Source organism: Anomaloglossus baeobatrachus, chromosome 1 (assembly GCF_048569485.1).
Source record: "Anomaloglossus baeobatrachus isolate aAnoBae1 chromosome 1, aAnoBae1.hap1, whole genome shotgun sequence".
Lineage (NCBI taxonomy): Eukaryota > Metazoa > Chordata > Amphibia > Anura > Aromobatidae > Anomaloglossus > Anomaloglossus baeobatrachus.
In genome coordinates, this window is record NC_134353.1 from 839441466 (window position 1) to 839469465 (window position 28000).

The 28000-nt window shown below is 41.0% G+C and overlaps 1 protein-coding gene across 6 annotated transcripts in view; it reads right to left on the reverse strand.

The window, feature by feature from the left end:
• The window catches only part of XRCC4 (X-ray repair cross complementing 4), a 456138-nt gene that overhangs the window by 348744 nt on the left and 79394 nt on the right, over window positions 1–28000 (reverse strand). For all 6 annotated transcript variants that reach the window (XM_075341952.1, XM_075341967.1, XM_075341960.1 and 3 more), the window contains 2 exons: window positions 15519–15663; window positions 11698–11888 (listed from right to left, as the gene is read on the reverse strand). In XM_075341952.1, coding sequence (XP_075198067.1) covers window positions 11698–11888; window positions 15519–15657 — 330 coding nt within the window. In that variant the 5' untranslated portion in view covers window positions 15658–15663. The remainder of the gene's footprint in view (window positions 1–11697; window positions 11889–15518; window positions 15664–28000) is intronic.

Sequence of the window (28000 nt, forward strand, 5' to 3'; positions counted from 1 at the left end):
CCTGCCTCCAGTTACTGCGGGCTTTGGCGGTGAGCCCACGGTAATCCCCACACGTCTGCTGATCTACACTGCAGACATAGGTGGCTAACAGACGGGATGGATCTTCAATCACCACAGTGGCTCAGTGGTTAGCACTGCAGTCTTGCAGCGCTGGCGTCCTGGGTTCAAGTCCCACCAAGGACACCATCTGCAAGGAGTTTGTATGTTCTCCCCGTGTTTGCGTGGGTTTCCTCTGGGTTCTCTGGTTTCCTCCCACATTTCAAAGACATACAGATAGGGACTCTAGATTGTGAGCCCCAATGGGGACAGTGTTGCCAATGTATGTAAAGCGCTGTGGAATTAATAGCACTATATAAATGAATAAAATTATTATTATTATTAAACTCTTAAACTTTGACAGCGCAAATTAAAGGGCTGCGGCAGGGATCGCGTTATTCCCTGCCCCCATCTGCGGCCCCGTGACGTGATCACAGGGCGCCAATGTGTTGCCATGACAGCGCAGGGTCAGTTGATGAACCCCGTCACTGTCATGAGTCACTTCCAGTGAGAGCCAATAAAGCGCCGAACTCACAGGAACACAGCAGTGAACGGACACTACAGTCATAAAGTCCTCTGGGGAAACCAGTAAAATCAATAAAAAATGTAAAAAAAAAATGTTTTAAAAAATGAAAAAAAAACCAACCCTAAAAGTTCAAATTATCCCCTTTTTGCCCCATTCAAAATAAAATAGAAAATAAAACATACACATCTTTGGTATTGCCGCGTCCAGAAATACCCAATCTATCAAAATATAAAATCAATTAATCTGATCGGTACACAGTGTAGCAAGAAAAAAAATTCCAAACACCAAAATTACGGGTTTTGTTTGTTGCTGCAGCATTGCATTAAAATGCAATAACAGGTGATCAAAATGTTGTATCTATGCAAAAATGGTATAATTAAAAACATCAGATCAAGACTCAAAAAATAATCCCTTACACAGCCTCAGATCCTGAAAAATGAGAACACTACAGGTTTCAGAAAATGGCGACAGAAGCGCAATTCTTTTTTGGGACAAACTTCTGATTTTGTTTTCACCACTTAGATAAAAGTAAGGCTATGTGCGCACGTGTGCGCTCTGCACCGCACCTAAAAGGTGCGCTTCAGAGCGCAGCTGAAAAGCTCCGTTCTGAAGCGCCTGGTGCCGGCAGAGAACGTGCGCTCTGCATGCAGCTCCTGCCATAGACAGAGCAGGGGCTGCCGGCAAAGCGCACGGAAGAAGTGACAAGTCACTTCTTAGAACGCGCGCTTCGGGCAGCAGCCGAAGTGCTGCGCTCTAAGACGCCACGTGCGCATGTCTCCTGCACAATCTCCATAGATTATGCAGGGGACGCATGCAGTTATGCTGCACTACAAAGCGCAGCATAACTGCATGTAATTACGCAACGTGCGCACATAGCCTAAAAGTATATATATATATATATATATATATATATATAAAACTCCTATTGACCTGGGGATTCATACTGAGATGTCAGTTTTACCAGATAGTCAACAGGGTGAATAAAAAACAAACAAACAAAAACCACTGTGGAATTTCACTTTGTTCACTATATGTCCACATTTGGAATTTTTTTTCCCATGTTCCAGTATAGTATGTGAAAGAATGAAGTATACAGCAGTCATTCAAAAGTACAATTCATACAGCAAACAAAACAAGCCCTCATATGGCTATATTGACGGAAAAATAAAAAAGTAATGACTCTCGGAAGAAGGAAGAAAAAACGAAAAATTGCCAGGGGTGAAGGGGTTAAGCCATAAATGTATTGCAGAACTGTGCACTTACTAGATGTGGTTAACGCTGCGCATCAGCCAAATGAAACTGTAGAGAAGTTGATGAATAATATCTTGCTTTTATTTCATCGGTCTATGCATTTCGAGGTCAAAACCTCTTCCTCAGGACCAGTAGATCAACAAAAGTCTTTTGTTGATGTACTGGTCCTGAGGAAGAGGTTTCGACCTCGAAACGCGTAGACCGATGAAATAAAAGAAAGATATTATTCATCAACTTCTCTACAGTTTCATTTGGATGATGCACGGCGTTAACCCCTTCTCTACTCCATTTTGAAAGCTCATCCACGTGGGGCTGCAGCAGACGCCATTATCTTATGCTTATCAGTGGTTGTGACTCTCACAACCAAATTAGGTGAGTGTGTATCTCCTATATACTGCACTTGTTCATCTGATATTATTCTATCAGTGCTTCTTATTTTTAGATTTACACTTACTAGATGTAGCAGGTTCGGGATCTGAGCCTGCTCCTCATATGGTAAGTTCTGTGTCATATAACTGTCACGGAGTAACTGCTGTCATTAGAGTGAACTCCGATTACAACTGATTATCTTTAAGATGCAGTATTTCAAATGTTAGGAAGAGGAGTGGGTTGTCGCCTCCTCCTTCTCCTCTTAAGATGTTATAGTGGGATGCCGATGCATTGTCATTATTCTAAGATCTACTTATTATAATCAACTTTGTTCTAGGGAAAATGCCTTTAAGCTCACTGCACTAAAAAAACTTGAAATATTTCTGCTGACTGTAAAACACAAAAGTTATGGCTCTTGGGGGTACTGCTTTTAAACCTTTTTTTCATTCCGCCATGAAAATGTCGTAAAAACAAACCACCAAAAGAACTGCGGGGTTTGATTTTTTGTTGTTTGTTTTTTTATTCGACAACGCTTGCAATTTTTTTTCATTTTGTCAGTACTTTCTATGGCAAAAGGAATGGTGTCTTTCAAAACTATATCTCGCTCTCCAAAAATTAGAGCCTCATACGATAAAACTCACCGAAATGGACACAAAATTCAAAAAACATTACAGAAAAAAAGGCAGCCATATTTACCAACATCAAGACACAATATTAATGCACTGCAGTCTATTACTATTATGCAGTCACTACTGCTATGCAATTAGTGTAGAAAATGCAAACAATTTATAGGAGTATTTCTATATTTATTAATGACTTGCATTTCTCACTTACACTCTTCCAATTCTCATTTTTGAATGATTCTTGGTAAAAGGACCAAGATAATTAAGTTGCAGAAGTCTTAATAAGTAGACCTGATGGTTCCTGCCAATCACGAAAGGGAAAGGGAGGCTTGGGGTGGGTAACGGCTAGCATGTGCCACTTTGAGAAATCAATACAATAAAAATGGAATCACAGAGAAGACGTTTTCTGGTGCCTTTCATCTAGAGGTACTGCTAACGGTACATTGACGACCTTTTTTATATAAATGCAGATTTATAAAAAAAACACCAATTATATGATTAAATGAAATCAACTGATTTTAATAAATTAAGTGAGTTTAAAAAAAGAATAAATAAACTTATTTGTCTTCCCATAATTCCTACTAATTGACACCAAAGGCTATTCATCCATAGTTTCTATAGGCACAGTCGACTACAAAGGAGTCACAAAGATATGCACTGCAATTTTGGGCTGCAATGAGGTGAGATACAAGCTGATTAACCTATGAGGTCTTTTTTTGATCAGTATTTGATCATTTCTAAATTTCTGAAGAATAGAACTATCTAATATTAATATGATATCGTCTTATAACTGAATATAGATTGTTTGGATGTATCAAATATGGAAAATGCATGAAAATATAAAAAAATACTTGAAGAAGACATTACTTCAAGGGAAACTTCAGGAAGTAAGAGGAACTAAGATATAAAAACAAGTTCAACTAAATATAATTAAGAAAAGAAGAAAAAATAATTGTAATAAAAATGCTGGCCCTTGAAGAAAGGGAGACGTGAGCCGGCAGAAGTCGGGCTCTTCACTGTCTAACTATTCTGTTAGTTCTGTCAGACTTTCTGCTTCTCATTTGGGAGATACCATTAAATGGCGGATGACTGTACCCTGGATGTAATGGCAAGTGATCTGTGCTGCTATCTTAATTCAATGTCTTGTTTACGAAGAATGGTCCCCTGATGAACTTTTACATTGTGTGGGAAAATGTGGTGGGATGGGATGCAAGTGATCTTTCAAAAGGGAACCAACCACAAGGATTTTACTATACAAGTTAAAAGCAGTGCCATACTGGCACTAGCATGGTGATTGATATCATACCTTCACTTTTCAGATTGGGTCTTTGTTGCAGACAAAAACGTTCAGAAATTGGTGCATTCTTTGATTGATGTGTTCAGCAGGCCGGGCCTTTGTGGGTTTGGTCCACTTGGTAAATTCGTCCTCTGGTATCCTCCTGGCTCGTCCCTTTTCGTTATTTAAATTTTGTACTGCGCCACCATTGCCGCTGTTGGAAAGAGTATTGATGTCTTCAATAAAATGTAAAATGGCACCTGAGTCAGAGTATGCACGTACCGTGATCTCCGGTGCCCTTGTATTGAAAACACTGGAGATGACTATGAGTGGCATCAGTGCATGTGCAAATGAAAAAAATAAATCTGCGCATGCTCCGATGCTGCTCATTGTCTTCTCCACAGTGTCTTCAATAAAATGGAGCCGGACACTGTGGTATAAGCATGTGCTGACTCGGGCGCCATTTTAATGAAGACATCATTACTTTACCTATGCACACATGCCACCAACAGCAGCAATGGCGGCACAGTGCTAAATTTAAATATAGAAAAGGGACAACCCAGGAGGACTACGGAGGAGGATTTTAGACAAAGGACCCGACCCACTAAGGTCCGGCCTGCTGCACTAGCCAATCAAAAAATGTAGTAATTTCTGGATCTTTATGAATGTTTTTTCTGGAATCAAAGATCCAATCTGAAATGTAATGGTAAGATTTTAATTAAAGTATGGCACTGCTTTACTTTTTATGGTAAAATCTGGTGGTTGGTTCCCTTTAAGAGAAGTTATATGTTTATGTCCTTTTTACCTAGTGAATGTTTAAAGATTGGTTTGGTGCATTAGATTTATATGGCATGATGTTGTCTACACAGATGTGCAAATATTTTGTATTAGTTGTCTGTGGCAGTCTTTATTTAACTAATAGGTTATGCGGCTAAATCCTTTTCTTGCAGATTAACCTTTTGGATGCAGCTATGTCCTCCTCGTTCTGATTAAGCCTTCAGAAGCAATTGTATCCTTCTCCTTTATTTGGTCTGCATAAAGGACATTTTATTACACATCTGATAAAGACCGTCTAGCAAATTTTATGTATGGTTAGTGTTTGTCTCAATTTTTACCTCACATTCTGTAGAGAAACAATCCTCACACTTGCCATAGCTGGTAACTCGGAGAGAAGAGACTCGCCAGATTTTACGCTCACACTGATAAAGTGGAAGTAAAACACATGCCCCTGTAATACTGAGGGAAGTCATCTAATTCACTAATGATATATTATTCACAAAAGTCTTTGTGTTTTTCTCAGAGATGAAAGCTATTCTTTAAATATGCAAACAATACATAAGGAGTTAATCTACGTTTAGACTTTAAAGTCAGCAAGGAAGTTACAGTGTTGGAAATGTGCTCTGGTGGTGGTAAAGCAGACAGTTGTGCATCTTAAGAGCTCTGTAATGTCAGGATGAATAATACAGGCACAGATTTTCGTTTGAACATCCCAGATGATGTATGTTACCAAACCATCATAGACGATTTCTATGCGTCTGAAGTGTGAGAGCTTAAGTAAGCACATCTTCATGGAAAACATATGGTGAACCGTAAGCAGAACCCCCTGCTGGATTTCTTTGTTTTTTGATTCAGGAAATAAACAAATCTAAACAATAAGAAAATACAGTCCATCCATTTCCTGTGGATTATTTATATTGTAATTCATGTGAACAAAGAGCTGTTCAAGGGAAAATAACCAGAAAGGGATGCGTTTCGGGAACGTTCAGCGGTGTGTAAAATCTTGATGCATTTGTTTTTGTGACATGAGAGAACATGTGCCACCGAAACAGCTCTAAGAAACAAGATGCAATAGGAAAAAAAAAATGAATCCTTTTCTTCCTTTGTATGACCTACTGGTGAATAAGTTTCCTTGAAGTACTGGTGAGTATATTGCATTACGTGTATGTAACACCACACAGTAAGGCCGCAGTAACTTACATGGCACCCAATGCCAGAAATGTACCCCATACCTGAGCCATGTATTACCCCCACTGAGGAGTATCCTGCCAGTAGCACCAACATGAATTGTCCAACCTAAGCCTCTTGCAGACAACCAATATATATTATATATATATATATATATATATATATATATATATATATATATATATATATATATATATATATATATATATATATATACATATATATATACATATATATAATGTGGCCTGTGCCACCCACGGCCATGATTCAGTCATGGGTACGGGATTAAAAAGCACCAGGTAAGTGCTGCCATAAATAGTTAAATGTTTTGCCAAAAATCTCAAATTTACAATAGTACAGTTTGGAATTTTTAGTGCAGTGCACATCCTCTAATACATGCCATTTAAAGTTTAGCTGTTTTTCTTGGTTATATTACATATATATATATATATATATATATATATATATATATATATATATATATATATTATTATTATTATTATTATTATTTATTATTATAGCGCCATTTATTCCATGGCGCTTTACAAGTGAAAGGGTATACGTACAACAATCATTAACAGTACATAACAGACTGGTACAGGAGGAGAGAGGACCCTGCCCGCGAGGGCTCACAGTCTACAGGATATATATAAATATATATATATATATATATATTTATTTACACATATACATTTAAATATATATATATATACACACATACATACATACGTACATACACTAGCTGTAGTACTCGGGCGTTACCCGGGATTGTAACTGTCTCTCTGTCTCTCTAGTATAATATAGAAAAAACTCCAGCTTACCATATAGCTCTGTGCAGCAGGACTAGGCGTGCTCGTGATCCTTCAGGAGGCCAGGCTGTAGTCAGTCATAGTTAGAAAAAGGGTTGGATCCTGCATCAAATTCAAATTTGAATTTGATGCTGGATCCAACCCTTTCTCTAACTATCTCTGTCTCTCTCCCAGTCTCTGTCTGTGTGTCGCTATCGGTCCGTCTCAGTCTGTCTCTTTCCTTGTCTGTCTGTGTGTATGTCTCAGTCTGTCTGTTTCTATCTCTCGGTCTGTATTTATATCAGTCTATCTGTCTCCATCTCTGTATGTCTGTCTCTCTCTCTCTGTCTGTCTCTATGTGTGTGTCTTTTTGTCTCTCTCTTTCCCCGGCTGTCTCTTTGCCCGGCTGTCTCTTTCCGGGCCTGTCTCTTTCCGGGCCTGTCTCTTTCCGGGCCTGTCTCTTTCCGGGCCTGTCTCTTTCCGGGCCTGTCTCTTTCCAGGGCTGTCTCTTTCCAGGGCATCCTCTTTTCAGGGCATCCTCTTTTCAGGGCTGTCTCTTTCCAGGGCTGTCTCTTTCCAGGGCTGTCTCTTTCCAGGGCTGTCTCTTTCCAGGGCTGTCTCTTTCCAGGGCTGTCTCTTTCCAGGGCTGTCTGTTTGCCCGTCAGTCTCTTTGCCCGTCTGTCTCTGTCTGTCTGTCTGTTTCTGTCTCTCTCTATCCGACTCCCCACTGACATCATATTACCTCACACATGAGCTTCTTATACTAACAGTTTATTTAGTTCATATAGCAACCACTGACAGTTGCTATTAATAGCCTTTAGCTCCCACCTCTATTCAGTTTAATGGAAGCAGGATTTTTGGAGAGTAACTGTAAAGCGCAGGGTTACATTTTCCCACCCAAACATAGTCTATGACGCTCCCTGAGTGACATGGAGTGTCTGTGCAAAATTTCGTGATTGTAAATGCGACAGTGCGGATTCTTTTAGCGGACATACATACCTACATACACACACACATACACTCAGCTGTTGTGAATGTCAGTTATGCTTTGGCTGCTGGGAGGCTCCCTCTTGTGGCCAGGAATGGTTTGGACATAGACCAGGTGTGTTGAGCAATGGGCGTTTCCATTGCTAACTCTCTGCTTATTTAAATCCTGGTCTGATAGCAGGCTATGCCGGATGTCAGTTGCTCTTTGTTCACCAGCCAGCTTCATTCTGCTCCACACCACATCTATCCCAGATAAGTGCTTTGCTCTTTATTTGTTGTTTGGTTCCTTTACTCTTATCTGAGTTTGTCTTTTGCTGTGGTTGTTTTCAGTTTATTTGCATGCAGGGATCTTCCCTCGCAGTTGCTCAGCTGGGAAACTCCCTGCAGTTATGTTTGGAGTATTGCTCCTATAAGTCCATGTGTTTGTGGCTTTTTGAATTTGTAAGGATTCTTGTTTTCTGTTCATTGGTATGACAAGAGCGCCTGATATAGGACGGAGTGCAGATCGTGCGATCTGAGGGCCTTTTTGTACTTTCATGAATTTGGAATTTTGCTGGGTTTTTCTCTGGCCACCATCAGCCCCTTTCCTGTCCTTTCCTATTTTAGTCAGTGGGGGCCTCACCTTTTGCTAATCCTATCATCTGTGTATTGTGTTTTCCTATATCACCGCAGTCTTTGAATGTGGAGGGCTTGCTATTCTTTGTCTATTTTCTGAGGCAGAGAGTTATTCATCTTTCCTTCCTTCAGGATAGCTAGTTCTCCGGCTGAGTTCGCGGTGCATAGGATGTTAGTTCCCCCCTCGGCTACTTCTAGTGTTGATGATTAGCATGGGGATGGCGGCCAGATTAGTTGCCAATGCTCTTGTCACCTTTTACCAATGAATTATGGTGGTATAACACTCAGCTTTTTTTTTTATATATTTATATATATATATATATATATTTATTATATTATATTATATATATATATATATATACACACACACACACAGTACAGACCAAAAGTTTGGACACACCTTCTCATTCAAAGAGTTTTCTTTATTTTCAGGACTCTGAAAATTGTAGATTCACATTGAAGGCATCAAATCAATGAGTTAACACATGTTGAATAAAATACTTAACAAAAAGTGTGAAACAACTGATAATATGTCTTATATTCTAGGTTCTTCAAAGTAGCCACCTTTTGCTTTGATTACTGCTGCCTCAGTAACAATAAACAACCTGCGTCCACAACGAGCAACGACATTTTGAAAATGAACGACGTGTCAACGATCAACGATTGGGTGAGCATTTTTGATCGTTAGCAGTGGTTCAGCGGTGGCTCGTAGGTGTTACACACAGCGACGTCGCTAACGACGCCGGATGTGCGTCACGAATTCCGTGACCCCGACGACATATCGTTAGTTATGTCGTTGCGTGTAAAGCGGCCTTTAGTCCGAAAAATTGGGAAAACTTTGAAAGTGTCCCCGAATGCAGTGGCAAAACCATCAAACGCTACAAAAAACTGGCTCACATAAGGACCGCCCCAGGAAAGGAAGACCAAGAGTCACCTCTGCTGTGGAGGATACGTTTATCCGAGTCACCAGCCTCAGAAATCGCAGGTTAACAGCAGCTCAGATTAGAGACCAGGTCAATGCCACACAGAGTTCTAGCAGCAAACACATCTCTAGAACAACTGTTAAGAGGAGACTTTGTGCAGCAGGCCTTCATGGTAAAATAGCTGCTAGGAAACCACTGCTAAGGACAAGCAACAAGGAGAAGAGACTTGTTTGGGCTAAAGAACACAAGAAATTGACATTACACCAGTGGAAATCTGTGCTTTGGTCTGATGAGTCCAAATTTGAGATCTTTGTATCCAACCACCATGTCTTTGTGCGACGCAGAAAAGGTGAACGGATGGACTCTACATGCCTGGTTCCCACCTGAAAGCATGGAAAAGAATGGTGTGGGGGTGCTTTGCTCGTGACACTGTTGGGGATTTATTCAAAATCGAAGGCATACTGAACCAGCATGGCTACCACAGCATCTTGCACTGGTATGCTATTCCATCTGGTTTGCGTTTAGCTGGACCATCATTTATTTTTCAACAGGACAATGACCCCAAACACACCTCCAGGCTGTGTAAGGGCTATTTGACTAAGAAGGAGAGTGATGGGATGCTACGCCAGATGACCTGGTCTCCACAGTCACCAGACCTGAACCCAATCGAGATGGTTTGAGGTGAGCTGGACCGCAGAGTGAAGGAAAAAGGGCCAACAAGTGCTAAGCATCTAAGTATTGGAAAACCATTTCCGGTGACTACCTCTTGAAGCTCATCAAGAGAATGCCAAAAGTGTGCAAAGTAGTAATCAAAGCAAAAGATGGCTACTTTGAAGAACCTAGAATATAAGACATATTTTCAGTTTTTTCACACTTTTTTGTTAAGTATTTCATTCCACATGTGTTAATTCATAGTTTTGATACCATCAATGGGAATCTACAATTTTCAGAGTTCTGAAAATAAAGAAAACTGTTTGAATGAGAAAGTGTGTCCAAACTTTTGGTCTCTACTGTATATATACACACAGTGTATATAATGGTTGAATTTTTCTATTTCTTTGAGAGCAAGTGAAGAATGTTGCTGAAATCTGGTCAATCTGCTGCTGGAAATCTTTTTCCTTGCGGCAATGCTTTGCCTGCTCCATGTCATCCAAATACTTGTCAAAGCCAAAGAATGAGCAGTCAGTTTGTGGTGTTTTTCTAATCTGCTTTTGCTATTGAAAACATTATTTATGAGCTCAAAAACCTTTCAGGTGATGCGGTTTTTTATAAAGCTGATCTGCTTTTGCAGCTGAAAACATATCCTCAAAAAAAGGCCGCAAAAACGCTGTGTGTGAATGTAGCCTTAGATCAGAAATAGGACATTTCATAACTTTCCCAAATCTCAATGAAAAAATATTCAGCACATTCTGCATTGCACTACTGTCCCCAATTTATTATATATTATAGGAGTCGGTGCATTTTATATCTACTCCACCAAAATCAACACCGACTCCGACTCCATAGCCCTGCTGCGTAAGCAAGACTCGTACTGACGAGAACCGTGGAAGCCTTTGTGCACTGAGCAGTCTAGTATAGCTCTGAATGCTTTGGTCTGCTTGTGTATGCAGGCAGTCACACAATCGCCAATCGGGATAAGTTTAGTGAAGGTCATATCATGACAGTAGATAGGGACACTGTGCCTTTACAGCATCTAATCACACTATATACTGTATATGCTGCGCATCTATTGAATCTACATACGACACTATAGGACTAGAGAGAATGTAACATTTATCAGCAGCGGATTGTTCTGTTAATGTCCCAAAGAGCACTGCTAGGCACCAAAAGGGAATTAAAGGAAATCTGTCACCAGGTTTTTGATCCCCCATCTGAGAGGAAAGTAATGTAGGGACTGAGACCCTGATTAAAGCAATGTGTCACTTATTTTACTGTTTATTACAGTTTTAATTGAAAACTGCTTCATCTACTGCAGATCTACCATCTGAATACTGAGTCCTGTATAACCATCCTCCACCACTGATTGACAGCTTTATGGGTACACTGTGCATAGCCAGAAAGTTGCCAATCAGTGGAGGAGGGATGGTTGGACTATCTGACAGCAGATCTTATTACAGGGGTAATCTATTGATATAACTATGATTTTAACAAAACCACACTAAGCAGCTCAATAGGTGACATTGCTGAATTCAGGGTCTCTGCCCCTACATTATGCTGACTTCCGATTAGGTGGAAAAAACCCTGTGTCAGATTCCCTTTAATAAACATTTCTGATTTATGCATGTTGACTACCTACTCTCAGCTAACTACTGATGGTATTATCAGATATTGTACTCACCGAAATAGCGTTTAATGTTTTCTCATATGTAAAACAATACATTTCAGGGTCTTCTTCATCTGTCACAAGGTCAAAGCTGTACTTGCTACCGGTCTGTGGCGCAGTGATTAAGGCTTTTTTTAACTCTTCCATATACTTCGAATGATTCATCTCCATATCTGCGGCTTCCTTGGCCAAATCCTCCTTGGACACTTTTTGAGAAAATCAAATTGTGAGATAAGTAGATAGAAGCAAAGCATGACAATGTGATCTTTGGTTTAGAAAAAAGTTTGGTTTGCTTTTATCCTATAATGTTGTAACTACCGTATACGTTTCTCTGAAATTATTATTTCTCAGTGGTCACAACAATCATATTCCAATTCAGAAGAGAAAAATACAAAAGGACCGGAATGAATATTACCAAACGCCGTGATTCTTCTGCTACATATTTTTATCTCCGGCACCGTTCCTCCAGTGACATCACTGGCTCTCCCAGGACTTACATGACATTGTTATGTCACGCAATCTTTGCGCCCAATCAGCAGCTGCTTCACTTTCTCCTCCTTTGGACACAACTGACATCCAAAGGGAATGAAGGCTACAGCTGCGCTCTCACTTCCTCTGGATGTTTGATTTGTCCGAAGGAGGGTAGATTGAAGCCAGCACTCATTGGCCTGAGGTATTGCTTGACATAATATGTCACTCGAGCCCTGGGAGAGTCTTAGCCAACACCACTGAAATGACGCAGGAGCCAGGGGGAACTTTAGTGTTTATTATTTTACTTGGGGGAAATGTAGTGATTGAGAAGGGGTTGTCCAAATAGTAGACAACCTCTTTAAACTCAGAATCAGGATAGGTAAGAAAGTGTTACAGATGTAAAAACTTATTTCATTTACATATTTAAAGGAAAACTGTCTCTTCAATTGTTCCTCTAAACAACCGCCATGGTGTAATTGATGATGAACAGCAACAAACTCCTCGATAAAAAGTTAGATTTTTCACTTTGTGTAAAATGATGGTATAACACTTGGTGTGCCCTATGCCAAGTTCTTCCCTCGGCCTCATAAGCGCTCCGTTCATGTGTCGCATCTTCTTGCATGGCATAGTCATGAGCAACAACAAATACTGATTATGTAGAACTCTGTTTTACATATGTTTTCAGAGAAAATGTATTCAGACAGAGCCGTTGGTTAAAATGGAGAGCACTGGAAGATGTATAAGGAGCTGTATGCGGGATGTCATCCTGATGAGCCCAGTCCAGTAAAACAGAAGAGTTCACTGCACACTCAGTTATGTGGTGCAAAGTGTTCAATGAGCGGCTATCGTGATGCACAATTCAAAGAGGAGGCCAAGAAGTAACATGATGGCTGAAAAGTGGGACAATGGAAAACATTTAGACCCTTCTGGGTCTTTTTCCAAACTGTTGATGTTGGTTGATGAGATGTTGAGTACATATCTTGTTAATAACACACCTCTACCACAGCACCACCAGTGCGATACATTTGCACCATCTCCTCAACCGACAGCAACATTACTGAAAATACCCAGGAGGATTCGAAATGTGTTTGCCTTATACTTCAATTTTTTTTTCTAGTGTTGTAACTTGTTTTAATATGAAGTACTGAAATTTTAATCAATGGGATCAATTGTGCCAGTTTTATTCATTTCTACAATTGCTGAAGACTGGGAGCAACAGAGACACTTTCTGAGCATTTTGACCCAGCAGATTAATCTTCAGCGCCTGACCGATGAGCTGACCCCTCCTTTTCCTGTAGGATCTACAGTATACACAAGCCCACTGATTCCCAACCTTATCAACATGAAGAAACCATTGAAAAAAAAATCTATTTGCAAAACACTACGGCTATGTTCACACCGGGCTTTTTGGTAGATTTTTTTCCTGACCAAAACGTGATCTGAGTCACCTGCATTTTTGGTAAGTTTTTTAGTGGCGTTTTTGGTGCGTTTTTTTCAACAGAACGGGTTGTATCAATGAATTGACATGCTCATTCTTTGAAATCTGCAGCAAAAACACAGATATTTGACAAAACAGTCAGGAAAAAATCTGCAGTTGTATCCAGGGAAAGCTGTTGTATAGACCAACCACCCGAGGACAGCTTTTATATAACCCTTGGTCGTTTGTGCACAGGACCTGCGGACACACGTGACTTCCTTCCATCATTCTCTGCGGCCAAAAGCATTCTTTAACGCTGGATGTATCTAATGTGTGTGAGATATCTGTTGTGTGTGTGTGAGATATCTGTTGTGTGTGTGTGTGTGTGTGTGTGTGTGTGTGTGTGTGTGTGTGTGTGATTTAAGAAATCTCATAGACTTTGCTGGTATTGTAAAAAGCAGCATTTTATCAGCATGGATTTGCTTAACGCCAAGTCAAATCTGCAGCTAAAAAACGCAGCAAAAACTTACCAAAAAAAAAACAACCTGTGTGAACATACCCTTAGGCTATGTGCACACAGTATTTTTGCAACATTTTTTGGGGGGAGCATTCTTTATTTATACAAATAAGAAGCAGCAAAAGCTATGAGATTTTAGAAACCTCATGTACACGCTTTTTTTTCCTGACTGAATTTGAGAACTGTTTTTATATCTGAGGCAGGGTAATTCTTTCAGCTTTTTTTTACCTATAGAAAACAAAGAGAAAGTGCTAAAATGCAGCATATAGGTGTGCTGTATTTTGGTGGAAAAAAAAACCCCTAACTTCATTAAATATTTAATGTAGAAAAGTCACACGTAATTCAGACTAAAAAAAGCAGCTAAAAATGCTGCAAAAAACTGCATGTGAATATAATCTAGCTGCCATACTTGGTTGAAAGAAACCTGGTGTAGGTCAGAGTACATACTCCTGATATAAAGCAGACTGCAGTACACTGCCTTGTCTCAGTCTATTTATTCCTAATTTTCTCAGCTCCAGAAACAAAATGTCTCAATCCCAGTAAAGATTGAGGTCATCCTGACTTTTGACACAAGGGACCCTGTCACCAGTTTTTTGCCCAATAAGCTGCGGCCACCTCCAATGGGCTCTGATATACAGCAGTCTAACATGCCATATATAAGAGCCCGAGCCGCTGTGTAGAACATGAAAAACGCTTTATAATACTCACCTAATGGCCACTGCGGTGGATGTGGCTCAAATGGGCGTCTGCCACACCTCCTCTTTCGGCCATCTTTGTCCTCCATCTTCTGTAGCCGCGGTGCATGATGTGTCCGACGTCATACACACTCACCGGCATTCAGGTCCTGAGCAGGCGCACTTTAATCTGCCCATAGCAGGGCGGGACTGGCGAGTGTGTATGACATAGAAGCGTCATTCATACAGGCTTCAGAAGGAAAACGAAGCTGGCCGAAAGAGGAGGACGGCACCGGAGGACGAAGACGCCCATTTGAGCCACATCCACAGCAGCGACCAGTTTAGTTGAGTATTATAAGATCATTTTTACATTCTGCACAGAGATCTGGGCTCTTATATACAGCATGGTAGAATGCTGTTTATAAGAGCTCACTGGTGTTGGCCGCAGCTTATAGGGCAGAAAACTGGTGACAGGTTCCCTTTAATGGTCACATGCAATCTGAACAGTATACCGGTAATTCCCGTATAGTCGAGTGTGGAACAATCTTGCTGCTGTTTTGTGGTGCCTAACGTGGCAGATTTGCTGTGGATTTTCATTGTAAAATTTGGGCTAAAAAGCTTAATTAGTACAATACACGTGAATGGGACTTTTAGTGTATGCAATCATGTGGAGGAGAAAGATGAATAAAAGGTTGTACAAAAAAATAAAGAAGGCTTCATATACACAAATGACTCTAAAAAAGCTTTCTGAATTTACCTTCCCCGGTCCAGGCGTCACGTCCATCACAGAGGGTGACACCAAATCCACTATCTAATTCTCTCTCCCATTCGATTTGGAGAAAGTACATAGTGTCCGGTTTGGATGCAATAGTGATTTTCCTCACTTTTCTCTCCATGTTGTCCTGTAATTTTAAAATAATTAAATGTCAGAGAAACATAAAATTAAGTTACAGGAGCTACCCGGAAAATGAGAAAAGAATTCCATCCCCTGTGTATTTGTCAGACCTAACACATGTGATAAATGAGCTCCTGTGAGGAGTATCCGGTTACACTTTCATCTGTATGGGAAGTCATGCCAGAAGCTAAAAAAAACACTAAATTTATAGCAGTCAAAATAATAGATCTCAAACAGACTTCCACCCCTGACAACCAAACCAAATCCATTAGTTTCCTTTCCATAGTCACCCACCTTCCTTATTGATTTTCATACTTTGGGTCTTTTTGACCTCCTAGGAGTAAAGGCCCCGTCACACTAAGCAACATCGCTGCTAACGAACAACTTTTGTGACGTTGCTAGCGATGTTGCTGTGTGTGACATCCAGCAACAACCTGGCCCCTGCTGTGAGGTCGTTGGTTGTTGCTGAATGTCCTGGGCCATTTTTTAGTTGTTGCTGTCCCGCTGTGAAGCGCAGATCGCTGTGTGTGACAGCGAGACAGCAACAACTAAATGTGCAGGCAGCAGGAGCCGGCTTCTGCGGAGGCTGGTAACCACAGTAAACATCGGGTAACCAAGAAGCCCTGTCCTTGGTTACCCGATATTTACCTTTGTTACCAGCCTCAGCCGCTCTCACTGTCAGTGCCGGCTCCTGCTCTGTGCACATGTAGCTGCAGGACACATCGGGTTAATTAACCCGATGTGTGCTGTAGCTAGGAGAGCAAGGAGCCAGCGCTAAGCATTGTGCGCTGCTCCCTGCTCTCTGCTCATGTAGCTGCAGCACACATCGGGTAATTAACCCGATGTGTGCTGTAACTAGGAGAGCAGGGAGCCAGCGCTCAGTGTGCGCTGCTCCCTGCTCTCTGCACGTGTAGCTCCGTGCGCTGGTAACCAAGGTAAATATTGGGTTGGTTACCCGATATTTACCTTAGTTACGAAGCGCAGCATCTTCCACGCGGCGCTGGGGGCTGGTCACTGGTTGCTGGTGAGCTCACCAGCAACTCGTGTAGCGACGCTCCAGCGATCCCTGCCAGGTCAGGTTGCTGGTGGGATCGCTGGAGCGTCGCACTGTGACATCTCACCAGCAACCTCCTAGCAACTTACCAGCGATCCCTATCGTTGTTGGGATCGCTGGTAAGTTGCTTAGTGTGACTGGACCTTAAGTTTAGGAAGGGAGTGGGCAATTAGGATTATGCGGAGATTAGTGCACGGTCATCATAAAGGAGTGAGAACCTGTCAGGCTGTACCGGCAGTGCTGTAGTGTGTAGTGAAGACCAACCCCTTCTCCCTCAAGACTTTAAATTAATCTGCTCAGATCTTGCATTCTACCATGTTTTACAGGATAGTCTACCTTTAATATACACAGACACTTTTTTTTAATCTTAAGGAAAACCTGACAGCTGCAGCCCAGTATGTCTCTGAAATGCTGCAAACTTCAAAATGCAGTTCAGGTCCATAAGGAGAGACATGAATATTCCAAAATAGGTCCAACTCCTTGTCTGGCTCCATTTGATTGACTGGTCTCTCCGGATGTACACACATTGGAAAGACTTGCCAATCAATTGGAGCGGGAAGAGCAGAAGCCAGCCTCAGGCATCACTGGACTAGTCAGGTCTCCCCTTATGGTCCCGACTGTTCAAATCAACAGTTTAAAGAAGGGCATAATGTACCCAGCTGCATAGCACAGCTAGTATCTGATCCATGATGCCCAAACGTCTCTTTAAGTTGTTGAGGATAAAGACCCTCATATATATTAGAGTAATGGGGGCTGACCATCTGTTGTATATGGTGGAACCAGCTGACTGATTGTCGGGAGAGATGACGATAGTACATGTCCTCTTTTGGATAGCAGATCACATTGTTCTCCTAGAGATTACCTGCCGGCCAATGGGTCAGTCAGCGGCTCTCTCATAGGGCACACAGGAGTGCTCAGCTGAGTGAGCGCACATGTATACGGGAAAATAGGCTGAGACAGCTGTCAACTATGCGATTCGGAAAAGCATTGTTCAACTAATGTGTATGGTCAGCTTAAAATGTTCATGCCAGTTGACAGATGTCATCTTATCAGAAGATCAGACAGGGCAACAGGTCACCGCAGTGACTGATCACTGATTTGATGTTTTAACTTATGGCTCTATTGTATAAAGCAGTAATCTTCACAAATCAACCATGAACTACGAGTTGAGTTGTTCAGGTGGCGTCCAGTATAAAGATCCCTTTTTATAAGCAGATTTTTGTCCAGTTCTCATAGATAATCAGAGTTACATCAATGTAAATTGATTAGTGCAAATCAATGATTGATAAACATTTTTCATATCAAAAGACAGATTTTTAGCCAGTAGAGATGAGCGGACCCGTGTAAGTTCGGGTTTGGCGGGTTCAGACCAACTTTAGATAAAGTTTTGTTCCCAAACTTGACCCAAACCTCATTAGAAGTCACTCATTAGGTAGTTTGGTGTTTTTTTTGTAAACACTACATCTGAGCACGATATTGTTACCCCCAGTGGAAACCATTCAAACACTGCAAGCGGCTTACACTGAGCAAAACACCGAGCGTACCCAGGCACAGCGATGCTCACTTGAGTGGTTTGCACACGTAAAGCACCTGAACTCGAAAACTGATTTTTTTGTAAAGTCTGTATTCAATAAGAACACTAAACTTTAAAGCTCTGGTACACTCATCTCTATTAGGCAGTCAATAAAGGACGAGTGATAGATAGATAGATGGATAGATAGATGGATAGATAATTATTATTTATTATTATAGCACCATCAATTTTATGGCGTTTTACATGTGAAAGGGGTATACATAATAGGGACAAGTACAATATTCATAAACAATACAAGACACAGACAAGTACAGGAGGATAGAGGTCCCTGCCCGCGAAGGCTCACAGTCTACAAGGGATAGTTGAGGATACAGTAGGTTAGGGTAGATAGATAGATAGAGGGATGGATAGATAGATAGATAGATAGAGGGATGGATAGATAGATAGATAGAGGGATGGATAGATAGAGGGATAGATAGATAGATAGATAGAGGGATGGATAGATAGAGGGATAGATAGAGGGATAGATGGATAGATAGAGGGATGGAAAGATAGATAGAGGGAGCTATAGATAAATAGATAATTTTCAGAATATCACATACACTACTTTTCACCGCAGTAGTAATCTCAACCTGTTAAACTATCTGTTTGTTTCTTAGAAATTAAGATTCTGGGATACACAGTCCCCCATTGTCTACCTTTCCTAAAATGAGAGTTCCATTTTGGTTTTTTTTTAAACGGCTATACAGTATTTTATAACCGACAAACAAGTATGCAGATAAGTATATCTTTAATTGTTTAGCTGTCATCTCGCTGACAATCATGAGACTCAATGTGTCTAAACAATATTTTCCTCTATTCAATCTGACCTTCTTCAGGGCTTTGGATTTTTACACATCGTCACCAGGCTCCATTAGGAGGAGAATGTGTGAAGCGTTGAGGAAGATCTATCCGAATTCAGAGGTCAGAAGAGGAGAAAATTGGAAGGAAAGTCACAGGAAGAAAATATTGTATCACATGATCAGCAGCAGAATGCTTAGAAGCGAGTAATTTATTACAAATATGCTTGTCTAGCAAGGCAGGTTATGAAGCAGTGGACAACCCCTTTAAGTTAATAATGTATAATCTAAAAACAAAACAAAAAAAGAGACGAATTAACCGGTGTCCACATTTCTAACCACTCCGATTTTTGAAAAGTGCATCTATAGTTGGATTTTGGAGGAATTGGCGTCTGTCAAAATATTATCTCCAATTCAGGATATAAAATAAATGTACCAAATATCATTAACATTGAAGATTTATTTAAAAACCTCATAACTTGTTGAAAATATAAATTCATTAGAACTTAGAAAGGTTTAGAAAGTGTAATCATACATGTTCTATCAATCTTAGGCCCCTTGTTACCATTTTACAGTGAATCTGTTATTACAAATATTGTATGAGCCATTTATAAAGTAATCCGCTTTGCTGAAAAACAGGCAAGTCATAAGTTTGTCTTTCCAGCTCCACAAACCTGGGTGCTTCAGCTTTATTTTTAATTTTTAGGCCATATTAGCAGCAAAGTTCACATATCCACATATCTGCAACACAAAACTTTCCACTGCTCTTCTAACATACATGGATTGCAAATTTCTCAAGCACTGTATATAATATTCTGATACATTAGTCATCTCTAATGAGAACAGGGACAGCGAAAAGTGATTTTCCCACAAATAATGTTCAATTAATTCAATAGATCTTGGAATAATAATAAGTTCTACAATTGGATGTCTTTAAAAAATGTTCCTGTGCTGAGATAATCTTATATATGTGTCCCTGCTGTGTACTGTGTAATGGCCGTGTCTGACCGTACAGGGACATGGTCTGATGATACCACAGCTCCTGGCTACAGACATTAAAGCACGGAATTAAATGCTTTCTGTGAGGTAAAACATGTTTAAAAACAAGCAGAAACTGCTTTAGCTCACAGAAAGTATCAGCTATGATCTCTCTATATATTCTTTTGTTTCAAATAATTGAGAAGGAAAATCAGGGCACTGCTCAATACGAGGAATATTTTTAGCGAAGGCTGATATTCACAATCTGCCTTGTGAATGCGCTTTTTGCTGCAATGAACAAAATGGTATGGCAGAAAAGTTCCTGCAACAGCTACGTGGTGCTCATTCAAAAGTCCAGAATAATCCAAGAAATAGGTATGAAAGAAATGAAGGCACTCACCGGTCTTTGCTGTGCAGTGAAAACATTTAATCACAGGTGGAAGTTACATGCTGTGGCAAGCAGGGAGGGGGTAAGACGGGACAACGCGTCAGACGACTGCCGTTTCGCACTCTTTCACAGTGCTTCAACGGGTCTAGAAAAAAAAGAGTGCGAAACGGCCGTCGTCTGACGCATTGTCCCGTCTCACCCCCTCCCCGCGTGCCACAGCATGTAACTTCCACCTGTGATTAAATGTTTTCACTGCACAGCAAAGACCGGTGAGTGCCTTCAATTCTTTCATACCTATATTCTTTTGTTTCCACCTCAGCCCAGGAGATGTGGTATGATCAGACCATGTCCCTGTATGCAGGCAGGATAAGCCAGGCTCAACCACTACAAGTAAATAGGTCCTACTGGGGTAAATAGACAGACTAAGAAGTAAGAACCCCAGCACTAAAATAGTAGCCAAATATGGTAATTTTGACTATTTTTATTAGTATTTTTTTTGATAATCTGTAAAACGTGCACCAAGTAATTAGCAAAATACCCGACGTTTCGGCTACTGGAGCCTTTTTCAAGGTTTTGCGTGTAGGTAAAGGAGAGGCAACATGAGTCACTGGCGGACTGCCATCAAGGACATGCTGTGAGGTACCACACTTTTGCAGTACATCAAATTTGACCAAAGGTCAGGAAACGAGGAAATGATCGGAATATAATGCCTCTGTAGGTGAGGGCCTGGGGAGGAGGAAGAGTCCTGGTGGAGCAAAACCTTCAAAAAGGCTCCAGTTGCCGAAACGTCGGGTGTTTTGCTAATTACTTGGTCCACTTTTTGCAGATTATAAAAAAAAATACTAATAAAAATATTCAAAATTACCATATTTGTCTACTATTTATGTTTCTGTACGGTCAGACACGGCCATTACACAGTACACAGCAGAGACACATATATAAAATTATCTCAGCACAGGAACATTTTTTTTTTTTATTAAATTGTGAAACTTAATATTAATCCAAGAACTATTGATTAAAATGTACTTCATTCTTGGAACAACTTCTTTAAGAAAGTAAAAGCCTTCTTCCTTCTGAAGCCCAATAGCCCAGGAAAGTAAAAAATACATTGAAGATTCTGCTCAAAGCTACAAAATAGTTTCAACAGATTTAGCCATTTTGTGCACTTTAAAAGCTTGAAAGCTGACCACAGACTTGATATAGAGCTGTAGGGTCGTGAACAGCTGGAACCCTCCATATTGTCGGCTACAGAAAACTATTTGGTCAAGTTTACAAATACGTCTTGTTTTGCATCTTGAAATTTGACCCTTAAGTGTTTTCAAATGACAGAGAACTGATGAGAACATTTTTACTTCTCGGTATTGAATATCAGACAAATAAACAAAGGGCAGACGATGAGGCTCCAACACTACTGGTAGAGATAATCAACTTTCCAAATTATGTTTATTTTACCTAATGAACTTTTTTCTTTTTGCAACAAGACAAAGTACTCACCTTTAAAATTTTTCATTCTATTTTGCCAATTTCTAATGCTCTAAAGCTGCAATAGGTTTATGTTGTTTCATTACTTGTTTTCTACTTTTATATCTCGATTGTGTTAAAGGAATTTTTAAAGCTGAAAAGTCTACAGTCCCTCTGTGTGACTGCAGATTGTCGAATCAAGGCAGTGTGCAATGTTCACACTGTCAGGATACCCATGTATGTTTAGAAATAGTGGCAGTCTGTGCAATTCCCATACTTACCGACCCAACTACAGTCTCAATTGCTTCTTTAAATGTTCTATTGAGAGAAACCTATGGCAAGCTATTAGACACGTGACTGCAAATATGAAAATCATATTGACAGCCCACTCACACTGAAAATATAAGGGAATCCTGACAGTGTGCGCTTTGAGTGACTGGAGACTTTTTAGCATGGAGAGCTCCTTAAATATTGTGATAGCTTACATTGACTTCTGCAGCTATTACTATAAAGTAATAAGAGGACAGGAAAAAAAATAACCATCCAATTCAAGTGCAGATTGCAACATTTAATTTGAAGGTTTGAACAAAAATATCTGATAGAAATTGTAGGAATTGTACACATTTCTTTACAAACACTCCACATTTTAGGAGGTCAAAAGTAATTGTACAAATAAACCAAACCCAAAGAAAATATTTTTATTTTCAATATTTTGTTGCGAATCCTTTGGAGGCAATCACTGCCTTAAGTCTGGAACCCATGGACATCACCAAACGCTGGGTTTCCTCCTTCTTAATGCTTTGCCAGGCCTTTACAGCCGCAGCCTTCAGGTCTTGCTTGTTTGTGGGTCTTTCCGTCTTAAGTCTGGATTTGAGCAAGTGAAATGCATGCTCAATTGGGTTAAGATCTGGTGATTAACTTGGCCATTGCAGAATGTTCCACTTTTTTGCACTCATGAACTCCTGGGTAGCTTTGGCTGTATGCTTGGGGTCATTGTCCATCTGTACTATGAAGCGCCGTCCGATCAAGTTTCCGGCATTTGGCTGAATCTGGGCTGAAAGTATATCCCGGTACACTTCAGAATTCATCCGGCTACTCTTGTCTGCTGTTATGTCATCAATAAACACAAGTGACCCAGTGCCATTGAAAGCCATGCATGCCCATGCCATCACGTTGCCTCCACCATGTTTTACAGAGGATGTGGTGTGCCTTGGATCATGTGCCATTCCCTTTCTTCTCCAAACTTTTTTCTTCCCATCATTCTGGTACAGGTTGATCTTTGTCTCATCTGTCCATAGAATACTTTTCCAGAACTGAGCTGGCTTCATGAGGTGTTTTTCAGCAAATTTAACTCTGGCCTGTCTATTTTTGGAATTAATGAATGGTTTGCATCTAGATGTGAACCCTTTGTATTTACTTTCATGGAGTCTTCTCTTTACTGTTGACTTAGAGACAGATACACCTACTTCACTGAGAGTGTTCTGGACTTCAGTTGATGTTGTGAACGGGTTCTTCTTCACCAAAGAAAGTATGCGGCGATCATCCACCACTGTTGTCATCCGTGGGCGCCCAGGCCTTTTTGAGTTCCCAAGCTCACCAGTCAATTCCTTTTTTCTCAGAATGTACCCGACTGTTGATTTTGCTACTCCAAGCATGTCTGCTATCTCTCTGATGGATTTTTTCTTTTTTTTCAGCCTCAGGATGTTCTGCTTCACCTCAATTGAGAGTTCCTTAGACCGCATGTTGTCTGGTCACAGCAACAGCTTTCAAATGCAAAACCACACACCTGTAATCAACCCCAGACCTTTTAACTACTTCATTGATTACAGGTTAACGAGGGAGACGCCTTCAGAGTTAATTGCAGCCCTTAGAGTCACTTGTCCAATTTCTTTTGGTCCCTTGAAAAAGAGGAGGCTATGCATTACAGAGCTATGATTCCTAAACCCTTTCTCCGATTTGGATGTGAAAACTCTCATATTGCAGCTGGGAGTGTGCACTTTCAGCCCATATTATAAATATAATTGTATTTCTGAACATGTTTTTGTAAACAGCTAAAATAACAAAACTTGTGTCACTGTCCAAATATTTCTGGACCTAACTGTATATATATATATATATATATATATATATATATATATATATATATATATATATATATATATATATATATATAGATAGATATAGATATATACACACACACACACACATACACACACATACAATACAGTATATATGTATATATATATATATACACACACACACACATATGCAGTATATATACACATGCATTTTTAGGATAGAAGAATTGCCTGGAAGATTTCCGGTGTCGCATATATATATATATATATATATATATATATATATATATATATATACACACACACACACACATACACACAGTATATATATATATATATATATATATATATATATATATGCAACACTCTATGGGCACCGGAAATCTTCCAGGCAATTATTCTATCCTAAAAATGCCAGCTGATATACATTATTATTATTATTATTATCATGAAACATTAAATGCTGTAACCAAAAAGCTTTCAAAAATAAATAAATAAATGCCAATCTGTCAACACTCTATGAACATAAAAAAAAGTCTACAAAATAAATTCTATGTGATGTGTAGAGATTTCTCCCATGACAAGACTATTTTTTTTCTCATTTTATTTCAGAAATTGCTAAAAGAAAAGCTACTCTCCACTTACGGCCAATTGAACTTACTGAGCTATTTCCACTGATCAAAGGTAGAGTTAAAGGATTTCTAGATTATCCATAGAGATCAGTAGTATGATAGGTTTTTGAAGAGAAGAATCAGGTGTCAGGTGTACGGCAGCGACATTGACAGCAGCTCGACAGAGGAAAGGGAGGAAGACAGATTTATAAGATAAGGAAAAGCCCTTAAATGTGAAACACATGGGTTCAATGAGCGTTTGATGCACAGCACTAACAAATGAAAGTGTTGTTAATGTGAGGCATTTCAGGTAAAATCTCTTGTTCTTTTATATCATATAATGACATCCCCTGACAAGGTGTTAGCACAATGTCTCTATTGCATAGCTAACTGAAAAAAAACATATAAAACCTTCTGCAAAACTATGTACTGTACATTAATTTAATTGGTAGTAAAGGCAAACATTTATTGTATGCTCCAATAGTATTACTATAAGCCAGCGTCTCTGCACCGATCCGCAACCTCCTTCTGACAGGGACGCCAACATGCCCAACACCGCAGCCGGTCGTCAGTGTCCTTCCAGTCCCGCTTGCCTACGCCGTCCTGGGAGATGTCTTTGTCCCAGGGAGTTGTGCAGGTCTCCTAGCAGGATCATTAGGACACACGTGCATGCTCCCAACACCTGAAAGGGACAGCACGTGCACCCTAAAGAGTCTCCAGCTTATGGCTGGGAATCTTGTGTATTTAAGGCACCTTCCCCAATAGGGAGGTGCCTGAGCAATTAGGTTCCTTGTGTGTCTAGCTCCCGCTAATATACCAGTCTTCAATTACTCTGCAGTATCTTCTTTTGACTGCTCCAACTCCATCCCGCAAGTCAGAAGCACCAACTCCTGCTTGCTCTGTCTTCATCCTGCTAGTCTCCACTGCCCGCTAATGGCTTGCTGGTCTAACTCCATCCTGCCTGCTCTGTGTCTATGACCCTCCTAACAGCTACTGCAGTACCAGATGACTGCCCTGAAGTGATACCTAGTGTCTACCGACTGCCCCGTCCCATTATCACTATCAGAGGCTAAGGTCGAGATGCGGTAGGCACTAAGTTACGCACTTTAGGGTAAGCCTGGTTGTGGCGCAGTGAGTCCATATCCATCAGCAGGACAGTTTGCCCAGGCCATGGACCCAGCTGATTCCAATACTCTGCCACTCTTGGAACTATTTAGAAAGATGACCCACCAACTTGAAGAGCAGGATCAAAACCTGCCCTTCCTGTGGTCGGTGAACATCTCTTTGAGTGCACAGATGCAGGTTGTACCTCCTTCACTAGCCTGTGCTGCAGCAACACTGGCTGCTACAGCCCAGTCTGTAACCTCTGTTTCGGATGTGGTCCCTGTTTGTCTGCCCTGAACATTTGATGGTGACCCTAAACATTGCCAAGGGTTCATCAATCAGTGCACGCTGCATTTTGAACTACTGGCCCAATAAGTTCACTTCCGATAGGGCCAAAGTGGCTTTTTTAATGTTCTATCTGGGAGATAAGATTCTCACCTGAATCAAGCTCTTATTATAGAGAAAACACCCCTGTTACCTCGGACTTTCAAGTCTTCTTGGGGGATTTCCACAAGGTCTTTGATGAGCCAGGCCATGTCTCCTCTGCAGTTTCCACCCTTCTCAGGCTGCGTTAGGGTAGCCTGACTGTGGGTCAATATGCCGTTCAATTCAGCACCTTTTCCTTTGAGTTAGGATAAAATAGTTAAGGCACTGGCCTTCTGAGAGGGTCTGTCCAGAATGATCAAGGATGAATTAGCTGGTTGTGATATCTAGCTACCCTAGACAATCTCCTTTCCTTGGCTACTCGGATCGATGTCAGGTTCCAGGAATGGACCAGGGAGGTGATCTGTGAGAAGAGACCACTGCACCTTGCTCCTTCCTTCCAGATTTCGCTAACTTCCCAGTCTTCAGACCTCGTTTCTGCTTCTGAACCACTGCAGGTTGACTGTGTCAAGCTGGCCAAGGAACGACAAAAACACTGTTGTACCAAGGGATTGTACTTTTACTGCAATAGCGAGGAACATCTCATGTCCCCTGAAGGCGGGAAACTCCTAAGCCCAGGGTCTGTTGGAGAAGCTGCCCTGGGCAAAGATTACTCCTCTCCACCATTGACTCTTCCTCTGTCTCTATTGTGTGGAGATACCGGTTCTCTGACATGGCCCTGTTGGTCTCTGTATCAGCAGGACATTTTCTGCAGCAAGCCAAGGTAAATCAGTATTGGTTTTCTCTCCGACATCTACAAAGTCCTGTGATGGTCATCCATCGATGGAAGAGGAATCCAAGCACTTTACAACTGAGCAGGTGGAACTATGGGTAGGAATTTTGCATACAGAGTAGATCTCCTTTCTGGCGCTTCCAAACCTATCTCACCTTCTACTCTTGGGACTACATTGACTCTGTATTCACGAACTCATTCTGAACTGGAGATCCAGGGAGGTGCTCAGTTGGGGTCAGGCTTGTCATGGCGACTGTCAACTCTGTACAACCAGTCCGGCTTCTAGTGACACCATCTAGTCTACTGGTCATATGCTGACGTCTTTGACAGGAAGAACGCAGAGATGTTGCCTCGACACTGGCCTTACAATTGTCCCATTGACTTACTTTCGGGATCCTCGCCTTCCCGAGGCCATATCTATGAATGCTAGTGTCCCAAACCACGTCTGATTACATTAAAGAAAATCTATCCAGATGATTCATTCAAAAATTGTCTCTCTGGCAAGGACTGGGTTCTTCTTTGTGAAGAAAAAAGATGGAACATTTTGGCCTTGTATTGATTATAGGGGTCTCAACCAGATCATGGTAAAGAACAAATATCCTTTGCCACTAATCCCGGCATTGTTTGTCCATCTAAAGCCTGCTTTACACGTTGCAATTTCGCATACGATATCGTATGCGATTTGCAACTCCCCCATCGTATGTGCGGCACGTTCAATTTGTTGAACGTGCCGCACAAACGATTAACCCCCGTCACACGTACTTACCTTCTATACGACCTCGATGTGGGCAGCGAACGTCCACTTCCTGGAGTGGGAGGGATGTTCGGCGTCATATCGACGTGACACGGCAGGCGGCCAATAGAAGCGGAAGGGCGGAGCTGAGCGGGACGTAAACATCCCACCTACCTCCTTTCTTCCGCATTGTGGGCCGGGAGCCACAGGACGCAGGTAAGATCTGTTCATCGTTCCCGGAGTGTTGCACACTGCAATGTGTGATACCCCGGGTACGATGAACAATCTGAAGTGCAATTCTAGAGAAAGTTATGATGTGTATGCGATGAACGTTTTACCGTTCAATCGCAATCGCACGTACCTGTCACACACCGCAATGTACCTTACGATGCCGGATGTGCGTCACTT